General features: G+C 27.5%; 1 protein-coding gene across 10 annotated transcripts in view; it reads left to right on the plus strand.

Annotated features, from left to right (window-relative positions):
* LOC117180809 overlaps positions 1 to 24,352 on the plus strand; it is a 162,052-nt gene that overhangs the window by 92,577 nt on the left and 45,123 nt on the right. The window contains exons 1-3 of one of the 10 annotated variants that reach the window (XM_033373326.1): positions 9,192 to 9,357; positions 9,482 to 9,650; positions 14,205 to 14,438. The exons of 4 other annotated variants lie outside the window; for them this stretch is intronic. In XM_033373326.1, the coding sequence (XP_033229217.1) occupies positions 14,348 to 14,438 (91 nt within the window). In that variant the 5' untranslated portion in view covers positions 9,192 to 9,357; positions 9,482 to 9,650; positions 14,205 to 14,347. Of the gene's footprint in view, positions 1 to 9,191; positions 9,358 to 9,481; positions 9,651 to 14,181; positions 14,439 to 24,352 lie in introns of those variants that run through there. 5 more of the 10 variants (XM_033373323.1, XM_033373324.1, XM_033373327.1 and 2 more) reach the window with 5 other exon arrangements.

A 24,352-nucleotide genomic window follows, 5' to 3' on the forward strand; every position in this document is an offset into this window, starting at 1 on the left:
TGTGGTGTCGCGTCGCGAGCTCGTAATAAAGTCGCTGTAATTATGGAACTAAAAATCAAATCGAATCGAGATTTTCCAAAAAGTTGGCCAATACATTGGCGGAAAATTCGTTCGCTTGAAGTTTGTCGTAGCTCAAACTGCCTCGCTCACTTTTTTAATGTGAAAGTGCTCATGATTTTTATCCAAGACAGCTTAACGCGTTCCGTTAGCTGAATCGGTTAGGGCGTTGGGCGTTTAGTAAATACTCATTGCGTACGTACGTGCGATCTCGGGTTCGTTTCTTAGAACTTGCGGATTTTCCAGTGCACTATGCTTTAGCGTCATAATCAAAAAATTCTATTAATAATATGTCTAAAAAATAACTGCGAACATCCTTAATATTTATATCACAGATATTATTTTATTTTTTCTGATAAATAATAAAACTTATTTTTATTCATCCATATTGATCCTACTTTGACGCTAAACGTAGAAAAACGGCCGATTTCGGACAATTTTAGCGTCAAAGTGGGGTCTAAATTACATTGAAATCGCTGCTTATTTAGAACCTACGACTTTACAGCTTCCAGCCCCTACTAAGGTAGTAGTTACGGCTTCAAAGTAGGGCCTAAATTTGGATTCGGGTAAGTATGGCAAAAGTATCGGACCTTAGAATTGCACTCAGTTGTTCTTCACGATAACCTATCAATGGGATAAAACATAATGCATCATAAATAACAGCTCATTCAAAAATTTAAAACGTTCACAGTTAAAGTAATTTCGTGAGTCAAGTATGTTTTGAACATTGTTCGTGAGGATATGAAATATACAAAGAATATACAATGGACAACTGATATGATTCTTAGTCATGCAAATTGGTAAGAGATCCAGAATCTCTGATTTCTAAGCATAATATTAATAGCATAACAAGGTATATTAAAATTGTTACTTAGGTCCAGGTGAAATGTTTAGTGTTGAATTTCGCATAATATAAAGTCTCATTTCCCATGCTTTTAATATACTATCTGCGAGATCACTCCCATATAATTTACCTGATGTTTTTCTAAACGAATCCTGTCCCAAATTTTTTTACTCGCGGGGATTTAAAAAATGTTATAGTATATATTAAATATCCTGCAAAAATTGACATCAAAATGCAAGGCGAAACGTTAATGCAGATTCTAAAAGTATTGCTTATCAAATTTTTTTTTAAATTTAAATTTGTACATTTCTAGAATAAACTGCCAGTATTTAAAACATAATTTTTAATAAATTTCCCAAATATTTCAACTTTTGTTAAGTTTTGGATTTTTACATTCTCATCAGAAAATCTTTAGATTTATGTAAAATTTTACTTCCCACCTACCCCCCGTTTTTGTCAAATGTCCACATTTTGAGAGCCTCTGAACCCGAAAAACATTTTTTTATGAATGTGTCTCTATATGCACGAATGCATGTTTGCATGCATGTATGTATGTATGTATGAATGTGTGTATGTATGTTTAAATGGGAGCACGATAGCTTTCGAAAGAATTGACAGATTGGGTTGGCCATTGGTATACTCTTTTAGTGTATTAAATTTAAGGTCAAGTTTGTTAGCCAGCCATTTTAGATAAAAATTTAAAAAGTGGGAGCATTTTTACAATTTTTTATTACACTTTTTTCAAGATTTTAAAAATCTATGCACGTTTATTCTTATTATTCGGAAACTCGAACAATGTATCATCACTACTTTAAAAAAAAAAGAAAAATTAACAGAGTCATAGTATTTTCAAAATGCAAAAAAAAAGGAAAATGAACACTTTGAATTGAATAACGCACGATATAAAAAAAGTCAAAAGTACAAAAACGTTTCCTTTTGAAAGCCCTACAAGATTAACATAACTTGTTTTTCGTGAAAAATCAAAAATTCAAATTTTGATCACAAAAAATAATGAAGAATCAAAAATTCCATTTTGCCGTCAAAATATGCAAGATACGAAAAAGATAAATTCACGACAATTATGCAATAAAAGGAGATCTGCAACTTTCTAATGGATCACTTTTTTACAGGACACGTAGTTTTTGTTTTATTTGTAAGAAAAAACATAAAAAATGAGACAATTAAATTTTCTGACAGACGACTCAAGAAATAAGTTTAAAAATCAAAAAATTAAATTTTTCGAAAAACATATGTCGTTTTTCCCCCCTCTCTTTTTTGTCTCCCGTGTTGAGATTAAAAAAGAGAGAGAAAAAGTTGTTTAACAAAAAAATATCTTTAAATTTGTGATAAACTATTGTTATAAAAATATACCAAGAATAACAAAGATTAACTTTTTGGAAAAAGGACACAAGCTTCAATAACATTTTAGCTAACAAGGGTTTTCGTCTAAATTATATCTACAAACTTGCTTAGAACGACTTTACTCTAGGATGCGCATTTTTGGTTTGAATCTTGAAAATTATATTGAAAATGAACAAATTAAATTTATGAAAAAACTAAACATGATTTTTTCAATCACGAAAACAAGATAATGAAAATATGTATGTTTCAATAGCCACTGCATATTATGATTAATAATAATAATAATAATAATAATAATAATAATAATAATAATAATACAAATTGATTAAATTATACGTGTTTCAGGGTAGCTGAGAATAAAATATAATGCAAAATTAGAAACAAATATTAAAGTAATCATGATAAATCAAATTTTACTTTATTTTGCAATATCTCAATGGGCGATCCTAGGCTAAGATACATAAATAAATTTAATATACATTTGATATATGTATATGAATAAATGCGTTCGTTAGAGCCGAAGAAGATTTAACAAAAGAGAATTCACAGTCACCAAATTATAGTTGTCGAGAGTTTGAATTTGAATTTTAAAAAGCCTGTACACAAATGTGAGGGGAAATACAAAGACCGAGTGAATAGCGCGAAGTAAATACATTATTGAGTGCGGAGCGTGAGAGAAATATATTACACATCAAAGCTAACACGGCTAGAAAAGTTCTTGAAAAAATATCAATGGCTCTTTTGTGATACCTTGTATCGTTTACACGTTTACGAGATAAAGTAAAAACTGTTGTTTAAATAAAAAATGTCCTTGACTCAAAAATATTTTCACCATTTTAGCCCGCATAAAACTAATAGGATGACTTTTTATATTCGCAAATAAATTTAAAAAATACTGGAACAAAGACAAAATGGAGGTTTTATTAAAAATCCTTTTTTTGTTCTTTCAAAATTCGATGAAAAAATAAAGAAGATTTTCTGGAAAGACCCACCTTTTTTATTTTCCCCTATTATTGTTTACAGTTTCTGCTGATTCTGCTAATTCTGCTGATCCTAGTAGTTTTATGGGAACTCAACCATGTTTGGATAAATCTATTTTCAAGATTTTAAAGGAAATAGCCACTATTTTTCATTTTTCTAAAGTGTTAAAAGATCCTGCAATTAATTAAATAAACAATAATTTCTATGCCAAATAGAATACAAAAATTCCGAATATCTAGATTTGTTCTGAAAATACTGCCTTTAAAAAAATCAGGCGATTTTTGAGAATTCACAGGTAGTTTTCGAATAATTGTATCAAATAAAATATAGATAAAACTGTGTAATACGTTTTTTTTTCTTTAAATTATTATTACATCCTTGTAGCTGAAACGTTCCGCTTAATTTAAAGTGGAGTTATTCTGTTGGTAATTTTTAGAAGTGGAAAAGGTTAGGGCGAATCCTTCCTTTCCTATTCCAGTTTGCAAAATTACTGTTTTTAATTTTTTTAATTTATGAAAATTTATAATTTATAATTAAAACTAAATTTATTTTATATAATGTAATTTTAATGTAAATCATAGTAATTTATAATTATTACTATTCTAATATTTTAAACTAATCAACTGTTAAATAATAAAATAAATCAACAATTATTGAAGTTCATTAAAATAATTCAAATCTCTTAATGTTTCGAAATTAATGGAATCCTTGATCCATTTACATTTTTTCTTATATTATTTTGTTTAAAGTTTAATTTGAAAATAAATGAAGATTATTTTTGCGTTTTCCAGAAAAAGATACATTTGTTGATTTTTGTATTTTTTGTCAAAAATGTGAATGTTTTTTAGTCTCATCCACCTAATATTTTACTTTAGGACTAGAGCCAAAGTTATTCACATAATTTTAAACCATTAAACAAAAAAAAGTCGTAACAAAATTTATTTTTCCTTCTTGAAATTTAAATTTTGCATTTTTCCACTTGCCATTCTTAATTGGAACTATTATTGTATGTGTAAAAATCTAACAAAATAATGACATTCAAGGAAATTTCTATTCATCCTATATTTAAAAAAAAAAGATTATTTTAAATCTCCATAACAATATGGAGTTAATTACAGCATGAATCATAGGCTTTTAAACGACTATTTTTGTATCATCACCGTCTCGAACACGTGATTTTTGTTTTAAAGTGATTTTAATATTAATAAAAGTCCCTGATGTTACAAAAAGTCTTCACTGTTTCTGAAAATAAAAAATTAACAAGAAAATAAAGACTTGAATTTCAATGTTTGAATAAGTAACTACTTTTTTATGTGCTACTCGTGTTTCAAAACCAGATTGTAATGTGCGATAAATTATTTTTATCATCATGATAAGTCTTCAATGATAATATATATATAGATAGACCTATTTTTCATAAAATTGAATAGACATTTTTTTACCTTCTTTATTTAAGTATTTTTATGGTTACTTTTCTTTAAGAAGAATAAAATGTTTAACACTTTGTTTCACTGGTTATAAACAGGAATAATTAAAAAATACTGTCTAAGAAATGTGTCAGTCTTAAAGGAAATTCCGTAATATGAGACACTATGCAATTGAAAATGCCTAGTTATTTACATGTTTGAAGGAATATGTATAACTAGTAGCTGATTGTGAGTAAACAATAGGGGAAATAATCTTTCGCGTGATACTTATTGATTTTTCATGGTTGCGGGAAAAAATTCTCTTTATCATGCATTGTAAACGCGCACACAAGAAACGCACAATTCTTATCAAGCACTGCGCAAACTACTTCAAGGTACACGAACCGAGGTACTGCGTACACTTTTTAAAACGAGGTCAAAATCGATAAATGTCAAAGAAAAAAAAACCGTCATTGGCACTTGTCTCGCGTTGACGCAAGGGCTTCCTGCAACCACAATTATTAATCCGCTCAATTTTTTTCTAGAGCATAAGTATTCTTTATTTTCAAGAAGTTTATATGTTAACAATTTCATTTGAGAAATTTGTGTTTTGAAATTATTTTAAAAAAATCTGTTTCTCATTTAAAAAACAGATTCCTTCCTACTAGTTAGTAATTATTATACTGCGTAAATTAAAAAAATTATAGTTAAATTGCAATTACATAAATTATATTTTTCTGATTTTTGACAGAATATTTCTTCTATTTAAAAATATATCAACACCTGAAAATACATGTTCGTAAAAGCCATCAGGTTTTGTGGCGAGAAACTAATAGAAGATAACGTGAAGACAAAAAGTTCTTAATGTTGACTTTAGTTTACACAATAAGGTTTGAAACGTCTATTTGTAAATTGATGTAAATCAGACTGAACAAGCAAACCATTTTTAAATACATTCAGGAAATGAATGATTACAGATAAAAAATGGATTTTTTTCGTTTTTTTTTTTGTTCACTTAATTTCCACTTTTCTTGCCTTTTCTTTCTTATTAATGGCCTATTATGGCGCAATTTGAAAATACATTTTGCATATTTGATTACGATAAACCATATTATTTTCAATGACTTGATAAACTGAGAAATTAGACCATGAACTGAATATAGATAAGAAGTCTGGTTCAATTTTAAATGAAAACGTGATAAGAATATAAATTTGAAGCTTTTCTAAAATTGAGGAATACTAATTTCTCATTAAAATTGAGTAATTTGACTAAAAAGACTTAAATATTAATAATCAATTGATTAATTCATTATTACATCTAGGAATTAATAATTAGTGAAAACGCTCTAGTATATAAATCAGTGAAATTCAACCAATTATAAAACCAGAAAATGTTGACTACTTGTTATAGCAAAAAGCCATCTATCGAATTCATTAATTATTATCAGTTTCAACCAATAAGTGTAATTTTCTACGAAGAAATGCGAATTTTCAAAAAAGTACATGCAGTTTCAACTTAAAAAGAATAATTTTAAGTTAATAAAAAATTATTTTCCTACCAAAGAAGACAATTTTTCAAACAAAATAGATGAATTTTCAACTGAAAAATATGAATTTTGAACCAAAAATACAATATTAAATCTCTCAGTTAACTCAATTATTCGTCAACGAAATAAAATAGTATGTTGCATTACAAGGGATGAAACACAGCGATTGCAACGATCGTGAAGTTTGCTGCCCGAGCGAAGCGAGAGCTGCCTTCCCACGAGTTGCGATCGTTGTGTTGCATTCCTAGTAATGCATATTATTTTTTATATCAAATCCATTGAAAATTCGAGTTGAGGTACCTGCAGACCCTATCTACCTACGTGTCTACTCTGGAGCTGAAAAAATGTTTCAATCCTATGAAAAAGAATTTTTCATATCGCCTCTGTTGAAACTTCGAGTTTCGTTACCTGTAGAGCGAGATGAAACATGGTGTTTGCAGCCCTAGGGTTGAAACATTTTGTCTTCGAGTTTCGGTGCGTGTAGAGCGGGCTGAAACACAGTGTTTACATCCCTAAGGTTGAAACATTTTTTTCAGCTCTAGGGTTAGACACGTAGGTAGGTAGGGTCTACAGGCACCTCAACTCGAATTATCAATAGATTTGCTATGAAAAATAATATGCATTACTAGGAATGTAACACAACGATCGCAACTTGTGTAAAGGGAGCCCTCGCATCGCTCGGGCAGCAAACTTCCCCCTCTTTGCAATCGCTGTGTTGCATTCCTTGTAATGCAACATACTATTCAACAAACTAGGTCAATTTTCAACTAAACAGAGGAATATTTTCGTCAAAAGAGTTGAATTTTCAACCAAGAATGATATCGCAGTCAATATAGAAAAAAAGTCATCAATAATGTTGAATTTTTGAGACAAAAAGACGAATTTTATTATAAAATAATTGAGTTTTCAAACCAAAAATATAAATTTTCAACAAAAAAAGTGAATTCCTAGCAAAATTGTTGAGTTCGGAAGCCAAAAAGAACAACAAAGTTCTACAAAAAAGTGAAATTTGGAAACCAAAAATATGAATTTGTGTACCAAAGTAATAAAATTCTCAACCAAAGAATGATGATTTATTAATAAAGTAAATCAATTTTTAACTAAAAGAATATAAATTTCCAAGAAAAAATATTGTAGTTACATTTTCAATTTGCAAAATAAATTTTCAATAAATAGGTAATTTTTCAAACAAAAAATATCATTTCTAACTAAAATAATACATTTTTTAACAACAAAATAATTTTTAACCGAGATAATTAATTTTCTACCAAAAAAGACCAATTTTCCGCACAATGCATGAATTTTAACTAAAAAAAGATCAATTTAAAGCAAAAATAGAATAGTTAAATTTTCAGCTAAAACTAATTAACTTTCAAACCAAAAACGCGAATTTTTAACAAAATATTTGATTCTGTAACCTATACAGAATAATTTTAAACCAAACTGTTTAATTTTCAACGAAGAAAGAATTTTCAGTCAATTGACTGAAAAATCTTGTTTTCCTTTAATTATAAAAGAAAAAAACATCATGCAAGGTGTTGAATATTCACGATAAAAATACTAATTGTCCATCCAGTCGTTGAATTTTAATGCTGAAAATATGAGTTTATACCAAAAAAAGTTTACTACCATCACAATTGTTTAATTCTAAAACCGAAGGACGAATTTTCTACAAAAAAGTAGAATTTTCATTTAAAAACTCGGAATTTACTGTACTAAAATAATTATATTTTTTACATCAAAAAGACGAATTTTCAAGGAAAATAAATAATTTTTTTCACTAAAAGTAACTTAAATGCCAAACATAGTTTAATTAAATAAAAAATATGAATTTTCAACCAAATAGTTGAATCCTTTAAACCAAAAAAACAAAAGAGTAGAATTATTAACAAAAGAAAAAAAAGATGAAATTTCTGCCATAAGAGATACATTTTTAAACAAAAGAGATCAACCTTCAACCGTGAAGACGAAAAAAGATGTTATCCAAAATTTTGAATTTTTAAGCCAAAAATACGAATATTTTACAAAACAGTTCATTTTTAGAGCAAAAATTTTTAATTTTCAACGAAAAAGTTCATTTAAACTAAACTGTTGAATTCTAGACCCAACATAACGAATTATATTCAAAAAGGTAAGATTCTCAATACAAGAATATTAATTTTCTCTAACAAAATTATTAATTATTCAATAACACAAAAAATTAAATTTTTTAAATAAAATAAATGAGTATTCCAGTAGAAAGGATGAATTTTCAACAAAAAAATGTAATCGTTACACTTACAGTTAAAAGACTTAGATTTTATCTAAAAAAAGAAACTTAAAAAAAAGTTAAATTTTGTAATAAAACGATGAATCTTCAACAAAAGAAATTAATTTTTAACGAAAAAAGAAAGACGAATATTGAACAAAATAGGTTAATTTTCATCCTAAACAAAATTGATCAGTCAATAAAGAAAAAAAATGTCAAAAGAGATGTTAAAGTTTCATGAAAAAAAGCGAAATTAAAAAAAAAAACAGTTTAATTGTCAACAAAATAGTATATCTCTTCAAACTAATTTTTTAAATTTTCAGCAAAATAATAAAGATAAGTTCATCTTCGATTTATTTAAAATTCGCTGATTCTTTCAAAGTTTTCCTGACTTTCCATAATTTCCTGACTAGTAGAAACCCTGAAAGAACAATCATTATATTTTTCTAGATTTTTTAATCATTAAAAATGTTTCGTAATTTTGAAGTGATATGAATGTAATGAAAATCTTAAAATTTACGAAAAATAATTTTTCATGTCATTTTGGATAAAAACAATGCATTTGATCAATGAAATGGAATGCAAAGTTCAAGGTCGTGTACCAGAAATTACGGCACTCCGAAGTTCGACCATCCGTTGAATTTAGAATGAAAACAGGTAAGATCACCGGCAAAAGTATCCCCACTTAAAGAAGCCGTAGTAGCGTATGTGGGGTACGTCAACTCGCTTTTTCTATGCTCAGTCGCGACCTGAAGAGCATGTGTGATTACATGCTTCGCGTCTTTCCGCTTACTATCGAAAAAATCGAAAAAGTGAATTTTTAAGTTTAAAAAAATGCAATATCAAAATAAACCGGGCGCGAAAAACGTGACTGCTTCGCAAGGAAGGCGCGCAGTGCTTCGCATAACATAGGTGCACTCTTCAGGAATAAAAAAAATATCAATTAAAGTTTTTTTCAATTATTTTAAATAATATGAATAGAATTTAGTTTCTAATTGTATTTTACAAAATATATTGATACTGGCTGAATAAAAAGTTCTTAACAGGAATCGAAACTTCTTAGGAGATTAATGTTTTATGAAAAAATATAGACAGACAAAATTTTACATCAGAATACGAAAAAAACAAGTTATTTTTGGAAAAATAAACAACGCTTATCTCTTAGCTGAGGGAATGATTGTGCAATTATAAACTGCATAACTGATGTAAGTCCTTGGAAATCAGAAAATAGTTTTCATTTCGTGCATCATAGAGTTTCATTAAATTTATTATTAAATCAAAGTTGAATATTTAATTATCGAACTTTAAAATATCTATGAATTGATTCCAACCTCTGAAATAAAAATTGTTATACTTATCAATATAAAAATAATCACTGGTATAAATAATTATACGGAATAAAAGAACACTTACTTTTTCAATACTATAAAAAGCTACTAAAAAAATGTAATTAGCATAAAATTATGCAGGGAAAGATAATTTGGTAATAATGAGATACTCAGAATCGTAAATACGTAAATTTAATGGCATATAACCTTTACGGATAGGAGAAGAATTACGTCAATTAATTATAAAATGGTTGAGCGTACCTTGATAGTATTTCAAATACCAACTAGATAATATCAAGTACTTTCAGTGAATGAACGAAGATAAAATGCATGGTTTTAATTTAAAACTAGAGCTCCTTTTACTGAATGAACGTAGAATTTATATTCATTCATTAAATGATTTATTACAATTATTTATTTTTCTCTAAAATTAAATTACATTTAATGTTTTACATTGGTGTTACAAAGTCATGTTATTAATCTCACCAAAAACCTCTGCGATGCTAAAAAATTCCGCCCGTAAAAACTCATCAGTACAGTCATGAAAGTTTATGAAATCAAAGTTTGCCAAGTATTATTTGCAGACATGTTAATTTTTTAATTCATCAAATTGACAAAATTACAGAAATTTTAAAAATGTATCAAGAGGAGGAAAAATAAAAATTTGGCGAGATTGTATCCTCTATTTTATTTTAAAAAATAATAATAATCTCGCCAATGAAAATAAAATTCGCGGAATTATAAAATAGCTGACATATGAAAATTCCAAGTTCGAAAATTCCCGAAGAATTGATAATATTACTGAATTGGACAATTCCCGATAATTTATATAATATTACAAAATTAAAAAATTTCCGACCAGATACTGACGAATCTTAAAATATCCAAAGTGAAAAATTCCCGGATTTGAACATTCAAAAAACTGTTTTTTAATAATTAGGATTTCCATATTTATTTACTAAAAACAATAATGATATATCTTTATAAAAGAAAACCATTATTTAATGTTGAAAGTTTGAAAAAATGTTTATTTGCATTAAAAATAAGAATAACTGTATAAAAATTCTATGAAAAAATAAATTAGGAAACAGGAGTGCCTCGAAAGAAAAAGACGTAACTCGAAATTCATTTATATATTTTAAAAAAATGTTATTCAATTTTGAGAACTTTATTGTATATTTTAAATACCATGCACATATTCAAACAAAAATTTTCATCTAAAAATATATTTTTTCGATTACTATTATTTCAAATTCAAACAATTACTTTTTTGAACTTTAAATAATAAACAAACATATTCTTTGATGAAAACATTAGATTATTGTATTTCGGATAAATAAATACTATTTAATGAGCAAAAATTAGTTAATTGTTTGAATTAGGGAATTTCGTTATTCGGATATTTTATAATTGGAAAATTTTCTGCCGGGAATATTATCATTCGGGTATTTCCAAAGTAGGTAATATTATAAACAATCGGGAATTTTCTGATTCAGGATTTCTATATCTTAGAAATTTTATAATGTCGGTAATTTTCCATTTTGAGAATTTTATAGTGTCGGGATTTTTATTTTTTGGTATTTTTCAGTCGCTCCGAAATTGCCATAATATAAAAATACCGAATAATAAAATTCCCAAAACTAGAAAACCCTTAAATTATAAAATTTCAGAATGCAAACAATTAAAAACAATTGATTTTTAATCAATATTATTTTTTTTTTTTAAGATAAATAATTAGATATTTTAATCAAAGAATAATTTTTTAAATCGTGTTTTGAATATTTCGTTATTGTATTCTCAATAAATAAATAATACTAAATAAAAAGCAATGTATTTAATTTTGTAAATTCTGGAATTATCTGTATTCGGGAATTTTACAGTGTTTCAAATTCGGCAATATTATAAACTGTCGACAAAGTTTTGGCGATTTTATCATTTTGAGAATTTTCTATATTGGAATTTTTCTTTTTCGGGATTTTTACAGTGTCAGAAATTTTATTTTTCAGAATTTTTCAGTCGTCCCAGAATTTCTATAATTTTATCAATTTAATGAGTTTCTAAATTTATATATCTTTTAGAATAACTTGGAAACCATGATTCGCAAACTATGTTGATTGTACCAATAACTTATTGCTTGGAATAAATATTGTATAAATCGGTATAAATTGGTTTGATAGGGGAAAATTCCAGGTCATCAGAATTATCAAAAAAAATCTAAGTTTTTCAAATAAATAAGGTATAAAATCTTGAAAACTTAATGACAAATAAAAATTTCCGAAGACAATTCATCGAACGATAATATGTTAACATTTTTGGACAAATGGGTGCAATAGGCTCCAGGTTGGCTGAATTGCTAAAAAATCGAGTTTTTCAATATTTTGTGCAAAATATAGAAATCTTACTTAATAATCAGAATTTCGTGAAATAAGTCCTAAATGTACTCGCTACAAAATAGCACTAGAGCTTCATATAGTAGATCTAGCTTTAAATTTGTTTAAATCGATTAAATATTTTTGGCTATAGGTCGACCGAACTGCTAAAAATTGAATTTTGGGCATATAGAGGGAGATTTCTCTATAAATAATTAATGCATAAAAATTTCTTGAAAAGAATGCACTATTACTTGATCTAATCAATTTGTCCTGCAATTTTTAGACGAATCAAATACATTTTGTAGGCTACAGGCCGACTGTGTAGGCTGTACCTAGTTTCGAAAAAATGGACATTTTATATCTACATCCGGTATTTTTTAGTAATTTTCTCTCATTTGCAAAAGGGTGTATGAAAATCAGTAAAGAATTAGCTGAGATATCTAAAAAAGGGACTAAGTGCATAGATATTTAAAAAAAATAGATTAGCTGTTATTTTGTTTATTTGACGTCGATTTACAACTTTGAATCTTGATTTTTTTAATAATGAAGAAATATTCATTCAAAGTAAACTTTGTAATATTCTAATCGGAATTTTAACTTTCGATATTTAATTACAGCCCGCAGCATCGTTTACGACTCATTTCGGCCCGATACGGTACTTTCAATGTGCCACATGCAAATTGGCTTTAGTCGTGGAAAATCCGTCGAAGAGCCACTTTCCTGTCGTACCGCGTAAGACAAGCGTGACCAGAATCGCTAATTGACTTTCTTGTTTCGGCACCGCAAAAAGTAATAAAGCATAATCCTCGGGCTAAAAATTTAAGATGTTCTTTTTTATTCGTCAAAATGCTGAAAATTTTAGATGGATAATTAATGGACAGCTGTTCATCTTGAAAAAAATGAAAAAAATCGTTTTATTCCTGGGAGTAATTCAATAGAATGCATCCTTTTTACCACATTAAAGTTGAAATAAAAATGTAAAGGTAAAAAAAATTGATTTTTCAAAACAAAATTTAAAGAAGAATTGAGAAGACAGCGAACAAATCGGGAAGAATCTTTTCTTAACAAAAATTGAGATGATTGTTTCTGTATGTTTGGAATATCATCAATATTCGATTATCAGACTGTAGTTAGACAAAATAATTTTTTCTCGATTTTAACGACTATAAGTAATATAAAATAAATTTTTAAACAAACTTTCATTTTCATTTACAGATTTATTACGCAAATAGGACAAACTGGTTAAACATAACCCTTTTTGTTTAATTCACAAATACTTTTTAATATCTTTCTCGTAATATATAATTTTACAAAAGGCAAAAATTTTATTTTTATTGTTCAAAATATAGTTATTATGTATACTATTATCTACTAATTTCTTGATTAAACAAAAAGTGATATATGCCTTTACTGAATTAAAAGTGAATAAATCCATTTCCATCTTGTTAATAACTTCAAGACAGAATGAAATTAAAAAGTTGTTTTTCAGCGCATTTATTTTCCAGCTCGACTGATGATAATGTTATATTGTAAATTTTATTTTGACCAATGGATTTCAAGCTGCAATATATCATTAAATATTCAAACATTAGGTCCAGTTAGATTTATTACGTTTTGCCCGCTTGGTCCTCAACGTACTTTGACTTAATAATATAAAAATATTTTTCGCCCTAGGAAAACTTACAGTAAATAAAATATTAATTTAATAAATAATTATAAAACAATTTAAATTATTATACTGAATCAGCAAATAAATAACAATTGAGTTGATCGATGCAAGAAGTTTATAATCACATATTTTTTAGATATTATTTACATCATTCAAAATATATTACAAATTTGTTTTTAAACTGCGAAAATTAAAGTTTTTTGTAATCTTTATTGTATCTGTCATACATAATAATTGATAATAATGAATCCAAAAATAAATAGAATATATCACCAGCTACACTTTTTTGAGAAAAAAAATTAATTGAGAATAATATTTAATTCATCAATCAAAATTAATCATATGAAAAAGTTTCCTCGAAAATTAGAAATCGCACACCTGATAGTGAAGTGTTTACAGTGAAAAGTGAGATAATGGCTCATCGATTGCAACAGCGATAGCAAAAAGAAATGACGTGGAAGTAAAAAAAAACGATTGGTGGTGATTAAAGTTCAATTTTATGAATGATGAAAATAATTGTTCATGTGAAATAAATGTTTGTGCAACTTTTGGAGGAAATGTTGACGCTGGTTGGTGGCCTAATCGTCGCCTACTTCGTCTACTTACTCATCTCGAGAAAAAATGGTAATTTTTTAGGTTTCAAAAATTTGATAATAGTTGGATAAAAAATTCCGAATTTATATCGTTCAATAAAATGATTTATTTAATCACTAGTTTTTGGGATTGAATAATAAATTAATTTTCTCTGCTAATAATTTAAGTTCTATTAATTATTTATGGGATGTCCACTTAAATCCTGCAAAAACATTCCCTAATAATAACCGGTTTTTTCCAGGCATCTCTGTATTTTTCCAGGTATAATTCAAGCCATTCATAAAATTTTACATTTTTCAAATAATCGATTCGGAATATGTATACGGGTTTTTTATAAAGGTTTTCTTCAGCCCTTGTAAATATTTAAATTTGTAGAAATAATTCGATTCGTAATTAAGTTAAAACCCCGTTTTTTTAACTTTTTAAAAATAACTTTATAAAAGAACAGATAATTTCTTAATGGTACAAGCTTTCAGGAATTTATTTAATATTTTTAATTTAAACAGCTTTGTCTAATTATTTCAAAATATTCTTAAATGTATTTATTAGTACCGCCGAATAATTAAATCAAAAATAAAACTAAAACATCATTAATAATTTCTTGAATTTGTTTACAAAACACTTGAACTTCCAATTAAAACTGATGACTTTTTAATGAAATTGCTGAATTTTGCCTAACTTTTAAAAAAATGGTACGCATTGCGTTATTTATGAATTATTTTTTATAATAATTTTTGTAAAATTGATTAGTGGGTTAATAGAGTAAATATTCCTAAAACAAGAACTCTCGTTTCTGAGAATTATCATTTTCTTGGAAAATTTTCAGTTGCAACTCAGAATTGATTTCATTTTGAAAATTCCCTGTTCCAAGTCAAAATTATAATTTTTTGTTTAATTCACTGTTCCAACTCACAATTCACTTAAATATGAAAATTCTTGGTTCCTACTGAGAATTATAATAATTTCGAACAAAATTCCTATTCAAATCCACAATCAGCATTCTTTTCGAAAATTCCCCGTTTAAAGTCAGAATTAAAAATCTTCAGAAAAATTGCTTCTACCAATCCAGAATAATATATATTTTTTAATTTCCTGAAACATTTTAAATGAGTTCAAATTTTTGGAAATTTTGTTTATTCTCAAAAATCGCATAAAATATTTTTAAACTCTAAAAATTTCATATAAATCCTGTGATATCCTTAGAATTACAGTAAAACTCTTCATTAGCCCTCCCTTCTATAGCCCTTCAGAGAATTAACGCCGCGCCGCAGACAGGTGTAGTAGGTGCTGCGCGGGGTGCGCAGAGACTGTGGTTGTCACTTAGGCGAGCAATCATGCGAACACAAACAAAAGCGAAGTGAGCTATAACGAGTCAGTTCCCACCCACCTAAGAAAACACGTTACAGGGCTTCTACGCACAATCTAAAACAAAATCACGTCATTTTCAGAGTTTTCCAGAAATGTATAGCTTTTACCAGAGGCAATTTTTTAAAATTAAATTGTTAAGTATCACATTTCTTAAAGCAATTTCCCAAGCACATATGATGTTGAATCTCTTAGAAGCATTTAATAATACTTATAAATATCTAAATGTTTAAAAATTTTAATTTTTGTATGTAAAATTAAGTAAAAATGTTCTTTACGTTGTAAAGGTAATTTTATAGTTGATCAACAAAATTGTTCATTGAATCAAATAAATATTTGGTCGAATCTACCAAATATTCCATCCGCCAAAATCTTTCATAATAAAAAATTTGGTTGATTCAATGAAATTTTTGTTTCTTCAAACAAATTTTTTCCTGAATGTACAAAATATTCTCAAATTTACTCGTATTATTACTATCGAATGTTTGAATGAATTGATAATAATAAGAAAACAATAATACCCAATATTTAATTTTTTGTCAAGGTCCATGCATTAATATCATAAGTAAAACAAATTTTTATATCATTTTCTGATATGAATTTAAAGTCCTGGAAATTCAGTGCATATTTAACACATTAATATTTCCAATAAAATTTAATTTAAATTCACGTTTACGTTAAATGAACATAATTGATTTAAATTTAATATTACAAAGATCGGAACGAAAATTTTAACTTGACCATCACAATTTATTTTCCTAGGATTCATTTAATTAATAAATTAGAATTATTAGAAGAATTTAATTTTTATCTGTTCAACCTAAATTCTAGTTTAGAATTTTTTGCAAAATACTAAAATCCATATCTCACGTTTTCTAAGGATTAATACAAGGACTTATCGTAGCAATACGATAACATTAATTTATCGTCCTAGCTTCTAGCCATTAATTATTCTCAAGATAGGTTGTAATAATATGACCCGAGTATCATTTATACGCGTTATAGCGAAACTCATAATTATATCCTCATCTTTATGAAGCTAGAATGCTCACCTTGATAACTTCATTGACAAAAAAGCATTATAAAGTAAATTATAGCAAATATTTAACGCTTAAAATATCAAATAAATTTCCTCCTGAAATCCACAGGCAGAATGGAAACTACTGTTGTTGCAACGGTTGATTTTGATGGTTTCCGCTAACCTGCTTTTGATCTATAAAGTTTAGAATAAAGTTTGTGCAAAGATTTTTCTTCGGGTTTTAGAACAATATTGTTTAATTTACAATCTTTCAAAAACGAAAGGTTCGTTTCTTTTTCAAAATCTCTGTTGTTTTTTATATACCGTGCGAAATATTTCAATAAATTAATTCTCAATTAGCATTCTTTTCCTTCGCAGAGAATTATATGAATGAAGCGGAACTTTATTTTTATACTATCTCGATTTTGAACTTGTATAGAGTTAAACCTACCTATTTAAATTTATTTAATTCTGAACGCTTCGTGTTTAAACTTCGTCAATTTTTAAATGATCAAATTTTTCATTTTCATGAATTTAATGGATGTCTGAAAATAAAATTTTTTCAATAATTCCAATAATTTTAATTAAAGAACCTCTTGAAACTTTTATTATTGAAATTTAAAACTATGGTTTTATTTGAGAATTATTTAATTTTGAACGTATTAATTGAAAATTTTCAAGTTTTGATCAAAAAAGATCTTTTCTTTAAAAAAGGAAAAATGTCAATCAAATCGCTAAATTTTTATATTAAAAAGGCGTATTATCTGCATAAATCTGTTTAATTTGTTTCCCGCAATCATGAATTTACAAACGAACACTTAATTTTGAACCAAAAAGTTGAATTTTCTACCGAAATATTATAATTTGCAATCAAAGAGTTGAATTTTAAGCTGAAAACGATCAGTTTCAAAAAAAAATGGAATAGTTAAATTTTCAGTGAAAAAATTAATTTTCTTTTCAAACAAAGAAAAAATTTTTCAACCAAATAGTTTAATCTTAAACCAATCAAAAGAAGTTCGAACACAGTAGTTCAATATAACACTAAATAGTTCAATTTTTAATTTTAAAAAATAAATAAATTTTCAATAAAAAATTTAATAGTTAAATTTCCAACTAAAAACGATCAGTGTTCAGCTAAAAATGAATTGGTTGAATTTTGAGTTAAGATCGTTAACTTTTAACTATAAAAAGGAATTTTCATTAAAATACTTAAATCTTTAACCAAACCACAGAACTATTAAGCAAAAGAGATAAATTCTGGAAAAAATATAATAGTTAATGTTTCAACAACTAATAATTTTTATTTTAAATAAAAAACAATTGAATCTTACAAGAAAGTCGACTTTTTACAAAAATAGTCGAATCCGTAGCCAAGCCCGATTAATTTAAACCAAGCAGTTACTTTTAACAAAAAAATATTACATTCTTATCACAAGAGATTTTTTCTCACAAGAGAATTTCCTACCAAGAAACTTTTTTCAATCAAAAGCGAAAAAAAGTCAACCCAATCGTTAAATTTCCATGTCAAAAAACCGAATTTTTAAAATAACAATTTAATTTTTGAGCGAAAGAGATTTTTCTGCAACACTATTCATTTTTAATCAAAGAGTTTAATTTTGAGGTAAAAACGATCAATATTTCACTGAAAATAAATTAGTTAGATTTTTTGATGATAAAATTAATTTTCAACTGACAAAAATTAAATTGTCAACAAAAGAGGTAGGTCTTTAACTAATAAAATACAGTGAAACTTTTCAATAGCCCTCCCTTCTATAGCCCTTCCGAGAATTGACGCCGCGCCGCATGTAGTTTAAATTTTCAGATAAAAAAAATGAATTTTCTGCCAAAAAACAACGAATTTTCAAGGAAATAGTTCAATCATAAATCAATAAAATGAATGTTTAACAAAGTGTGTAGTTTAACTGTTAAACAAGTAATTTATTTTCCAACCAAAAAATATATATATATATATATACGTACTAAATTTTGAAGCTTCTGAGGATATAACGCTTAAAATTTAATCTTAAACTCAAATAAAAAATTGAAGTATACTTTCATCCGTTTGAACTAATTTTTCTTTACTCATAACGTTGATTTCTTCATATATTGAAAGCATACAATTTTGAAAAAAAAAACTTAATCATCTACTCCAATTTCTTAACAACAACAAAAGTTTTGTACATTTTACGTTGTAGGTAAAGTTATTATAGAGCAGTAAATATATAAACTATTGATTTTCCTACGAATTATTCCCAGATGCGAATTCAGGTCGGCACCCAAAGTAGGTGCGTTTGCCCAAAGTCGGACCGACTTTGGCCCGCCGTAGATCGGCAGCCAAAATTGGGCCACCTTTTATATTTATAAGATACTTATGTCGGAACAACATAAACAGTCAACGTTCGCAGACAACGTGGGACCGACTGTTGGCCCAACTTTGGCTTGAACATGGACCAACCATCAGGGAAACTGAGGGAAATCTTTCGTTAACGAGTAAAGCCAACTACTGGCCCAACTCTGGGCCAAAGTCGGCCCAGAAATCGGCATGAAGGGATTTAGAAAGTTCTAAAGAAGTTAGGCTAACTATTGGCCCAACAATGGCCCAAACATTGACCAACCATCGGGGCAACTATGGGATATCTTTCGTTAACGAGTAACGCCGACTTCCGGCCCAACTCTGGGCCAAAGTTGGCCCGGAGATTGACATGAAGGGATTTAGAAAGTTCTGAGCAAGTTATGCTGACTATTGGCCCAACAATGGCCCAAAGTAGGACAAACTATCGGTGAAAATATAGGACATCTTTCGTTAACGAGTAACGCCGACTACCGGCCCAACTCTGGACCAAAGTCGGCCCGGAGATCGGCGCAAAGAGATTTAAAAATTCTCTTTAATAAAAAGAGCAAAAATTTATAAATGATTTCCAAAATATTTCAAGTAATACTTTTTATGAGTCCAAGAGATTTTTAGTGATTTTAAGAGATTTTGTGCCATTTCAATGGATTTAATATGGTTTAAAAAGTGAGTAAAGGAATTTAAGATTTTAGAAAGCATTTTAAATGATTTTAAACAAATCAAAAGAGTTTAGGGATTTTCATGTAATTTAACAATATTTTAAAATATTTAAACAGATTTTAACTAATTTTGAAGAATTTTTTAGGAATTTCGGTAGAATTTAAATGACTTTTCAGATTTTAAAGTAATTTTAAAATATAAATAATGCTTTCAAATTCTTTAAAGTCTGTTAAATATCTTGAAATCTTCGGAAATTTGTAGAAATCCTTTGAATTCTAATGAATTTCTTAATATATACATTGATTTTTTTAAATGTTTTATAACATCCTAAAATATTTTTGAATTTAGTTTAAATCTTGTTTAATTACATAATATATGAATTAATAATTTGTAATATTTCTAAAATCTGAAATCTTATTATATATATATTATTATGAGCGTGGCAATATTTTTTATAGAATGGTTCACAGAAATTTGCAGAAGGCCCTTCACAGCTGCCGGTTAAATTTCAGATTTTTTTGTAATACTCGTGCTTCCAGCTAGGTTAGCCGAGAGGTTTTAGACGTTAGGAATTAGGAATGCGAAACTTATAGGGTTCGAACCCCAAGGCGAATAGAAATGTTCATAGCGTGCGATTATAAACAGTTTAGTGATAGTATTATATTAATTAAACTACCCATCGTATCCTCTACTATAAGATCGGTTCTATAAAATTTAATGGATATTTTTTTCCGTGTAATTGCCATAGTTGGCCCGATTTTGGTCATGGATATTGTACCAATAGTCGGCTAAAATGGTCAGGCCAAAGTTGTAATTTCGCTGTTGGGCCGACTTCTAGTAGTCATGATTGGGCCAACCATGGTAGCCAATAGTCGGAAAACAGAATTGGGCCATAGTTATCATTTCGGTATGTTGGCCAATGTCTGGTTGGCAAAGTTAACTCAACTCCGATAAAATTGGCCCGATTATGGCCCAATGGAAAATTCGCACATTCTCAACAAAGTTCTAAATTTCGTATCAATTACGGTTTGGTCGTTAATTCTCGATTTAACCTAGAAGTCGACTCAAAAGGGTGATAAAAACCCTCAAAGTGCTCGTTCATGCTGGAAACAAAATTTACTGCGAAACATCGGTCTAACTTACTATTAGTAGAAAGCATATATCTTATCTGATCCTGAAATGTACTTACATTTCTTGCACTTAAAAGTAGAATCGACTGTGTTCCTCTTAAGTTTTTGTTAGAAAAAAATAAGGGCATTTACAGCAAATAATAAGGAAAGTCATAGAAAAACAGTGGTAAACAAATTAGTTTTCAATGGGTAATTTATAGAATGAATTTATTTTTTATTTTAATTAACTTAAGGTTTTCGCTATAAATAAACTTGTTTGCAAAGAAATTTTATCAGTATCGGCAAATTGAATCTATTTAATAAAATTAAAATCAAACAATGAAAACTGTCAAGCATTTAGTAGAACTTCTATCATTACAATACCAGTTCATTAGACAATTGCTCAAAGGCCTTTAAATTATCTATTGTCTACTTTTAGGGATCATAGCTTTTCAGTAGTTTAACTGTAAGTAAAAACTGTGATTTTTACCGAACAAAGAGGATTAAAAGGGGTTTTCCTTTATTACAAAAAACATTTTATATCATATGAGCATCTCATGAATATGAGACGAAATTCCATCTAACATTAATGCCTTTTCTATAGCAAGTTTTATAGTCATTTTTGTGTCAAAAACTTTTTTTAGTTAGCTTTGAAAAATCTGTGAAACATTTCCGCACTTTCAACTGATAAAAATACATTAGAAAAACAGTCAACATTGTCAAGGATTAACGAATAGATATACAATTCAAATGAAAAATGCTTAGATTTGAATTCTTAAAATTTATTTTTCTCGATGGACAGATTTTGAGTCCTTATTTTCCTTCATTTGTTGTTGTGTATTCCTTTTAGTAAACAACAATGAGTTTTTCAGAGAATTTTTTCAAGTAAGCTGAAAAGAAAAATGTTGAAAAACACTAAAGTGACTATTTCATGAACCATAGAAAGTTGAATTGGTTTCTAATGTATTTTTATCAGTTAAAAGCTCTCAGAATAAACGGTACTTTTTAGCATATTATTTTCGATTTTCAAAATGTTGTTTCTAGATGAACAACTAACATATTTTTCTCTGGTACTCCATTTTACGTATTGTATTCCGTTTTCTAATAATATTAAAATGAATAAAAACTCTTATTTGTTTCCCACTGTAATGCGAACTGAATTATTGAAAGAAGCCAGTAAGAACGTCCAAATATTTTTTGGTTACACAGTCTACAATTAAATTTTAGTTGGAAAATCTTCTTTGGTTAATGATTTTATTGTTTGTTTGAAAATTTAATTATTTTCATGAAAATTCAACAATTTTGTTGAAAATTTATTCTTTTTTATATGAAATTCAACTATTTTCGTAGCAAATTCAACTGTATAGTTAAAAATTAGCTTTCATGTTAAAAAATCATAATTTCGGGTTGAAATTTCAACTTTTCCGCAAAAAATTGCATTTTTGGCTTGTAAGTATAACAGTTTGGTTACAATATATTTTCTTCGTTGATTGACTTTTTTAAAATGTAACTGTTTTGATGAAAAATCGTCTTTTAGGTTTGTAAATTCATATTTTTTGGTAGACATTTTTTTGGTGAAAAATTCAACTGTATGGTTGAAAATTAATCTGTTTTGGTAAAGAATTCAATAATTTTATTGAAAATTTGTCTTTTTAGGATGAAAATTTAAACAATTTGGTATTACCTTCAACTATTTAACTGAAAATGATCTTTCTTGTTGAAAATTCATCAATTTTAAGATAAAAGTCCAACTATCTTGTAGAAAATTCCCTTTTTTGACTTGTAAATTCAACAGTTTTTTTTAAATTGTTGTTTTTTCCTTCCTAAAAAATCTTTTCTGGTTAAAAAATGTATTACTTGATGAAAAATGGAATTTTTTAAAATTAAAAATGTTATTTAAAAGTCTTGCTTCTTGGTAGAAAATTTAACTGTTTTGTTAAAAATTTGTAATTTTTCATCAATTTTTTCGAGGTTAAAAGTTCCATTGTTTTCTAAAGAATTCACCTTGTTGCAACTGTTTGATTAAAAATAATCAGTTTTTGGTTAAATTCGAGTGGTTTTGATTGAAAATAAATGTTTTTTCTTGATTAAAATATCAACCATTATATTTTTTGTTGGAAAATAATCTTATCTGATTTGTTGAAAATTCGACCTTTTGGCTTGAAAATTCAATAGCTTTTAAAAAAAATTAACTCTTGTGTTAAAAACTCATTTTTTTCGAGGCATTGTACTATTTTTATTTTAAATTAAAATACGGTTCGATTTAAATATGAATTTTTTAAATTATATTCGAGAATTCATCTCCTTTGTTTGAAAACTCAACTGCTTATTTGAAAGTTGAACTACTTTGTTAAAAATTTTTTGTGTGTTTAAGATTCATATTTTTTTTTAAATATTTCTTCAGTTGAAAATTTAACTAATTAGTTAAAAATATATTTATTTGTTTGAAGATTCAGAATTTTAGCTAAAAATTTATTTCTTTAGTTGATTATTTAACTATTTCTTTTCAAATTCGTTTCTTCCTGATTGAAAGTATAACTATTTGGTTAAAAGTTGATCTATTTAGTTGAAAATGCAATATTTTAACATGAAATGTTAAAAATTTAAATTTAGTATCACTTTGTACATTAATTTTATTTCAAGTAAATTATTCGCCCATTTGATTGAAAAATTTCCTTCAAAGCCTTCTTGCTTTCTAATGTCTTGCATTCGTATTTATCATTCTTAAAAAATTAATGGAAATCTTTTAAAAAAAGTTTCACGGGCAAATTAGGTCAAAATAAGTTGAACTAATTGAAAATTGCTTCAAAGGTAACTTTTTCTTGAAGCTTTAAGTTAAAACATTCAAGTTATGGTTTTCTGCATATCTATGCATCTTTAATTCCATAAAGTCACATCTAAATTCTTCCGAGTCTTAAGTAAGTGTCAAATTACAGTCCATCATGCTATTTAGCGTTCGACGGAGAAATGGCAAATAAGCAATGAGGAAAGAGAAAGAGGAAATGCGCACCTTGCATAAATATAATAAACTGCACTCTTCTACAATTAATTATAGCCCGAGAAATTCTTTTCCGAGCGAGAAAAAATTTTCAGAAAATGATATATATAAACGTCACGCAAGTCGTGGGAGCCGGTCTCATGTGTTTTACTCTTTTTACGCTCAGTTGTGCATAATGAGAATGAAAATTTTTCGAGCTCGTTGAATTAAGTCAGTTAAGGAAGCGAGAAATCGTATTTATTATTTGCGTGCTAATTTTGTCTGGAACTACTTATGTCCGTGTGATTATTAATTTTTTGACAAACAAAAAAAAGTAGAGAAAAGACGAGACTTCAGTATTCCACTTCAATAAATTTATATGGAAACACTTTCAAAAACTTCTGAGGAAATAGATTTGTAATCAGAATTCTTTTCACCAGATGAAAAATAAAATACTTTTCGAAT

Source organism: Belonocnema kinseyi, chromosome 9 (assembly GCF_010883055.1).
Source record: "Belonocnema kinseyi isolate 2016_QV_RU_SX_M_011 chromosome 9, B_treatae_v1, whole genome shotgun sequence".
Taxonomy (NCBI): Eukaryota; Metazoa; Arthropoda; class Insecta; order Hymenoptera; family Cynipidae; genus Belonocnema; species Belonocnema kinseyi.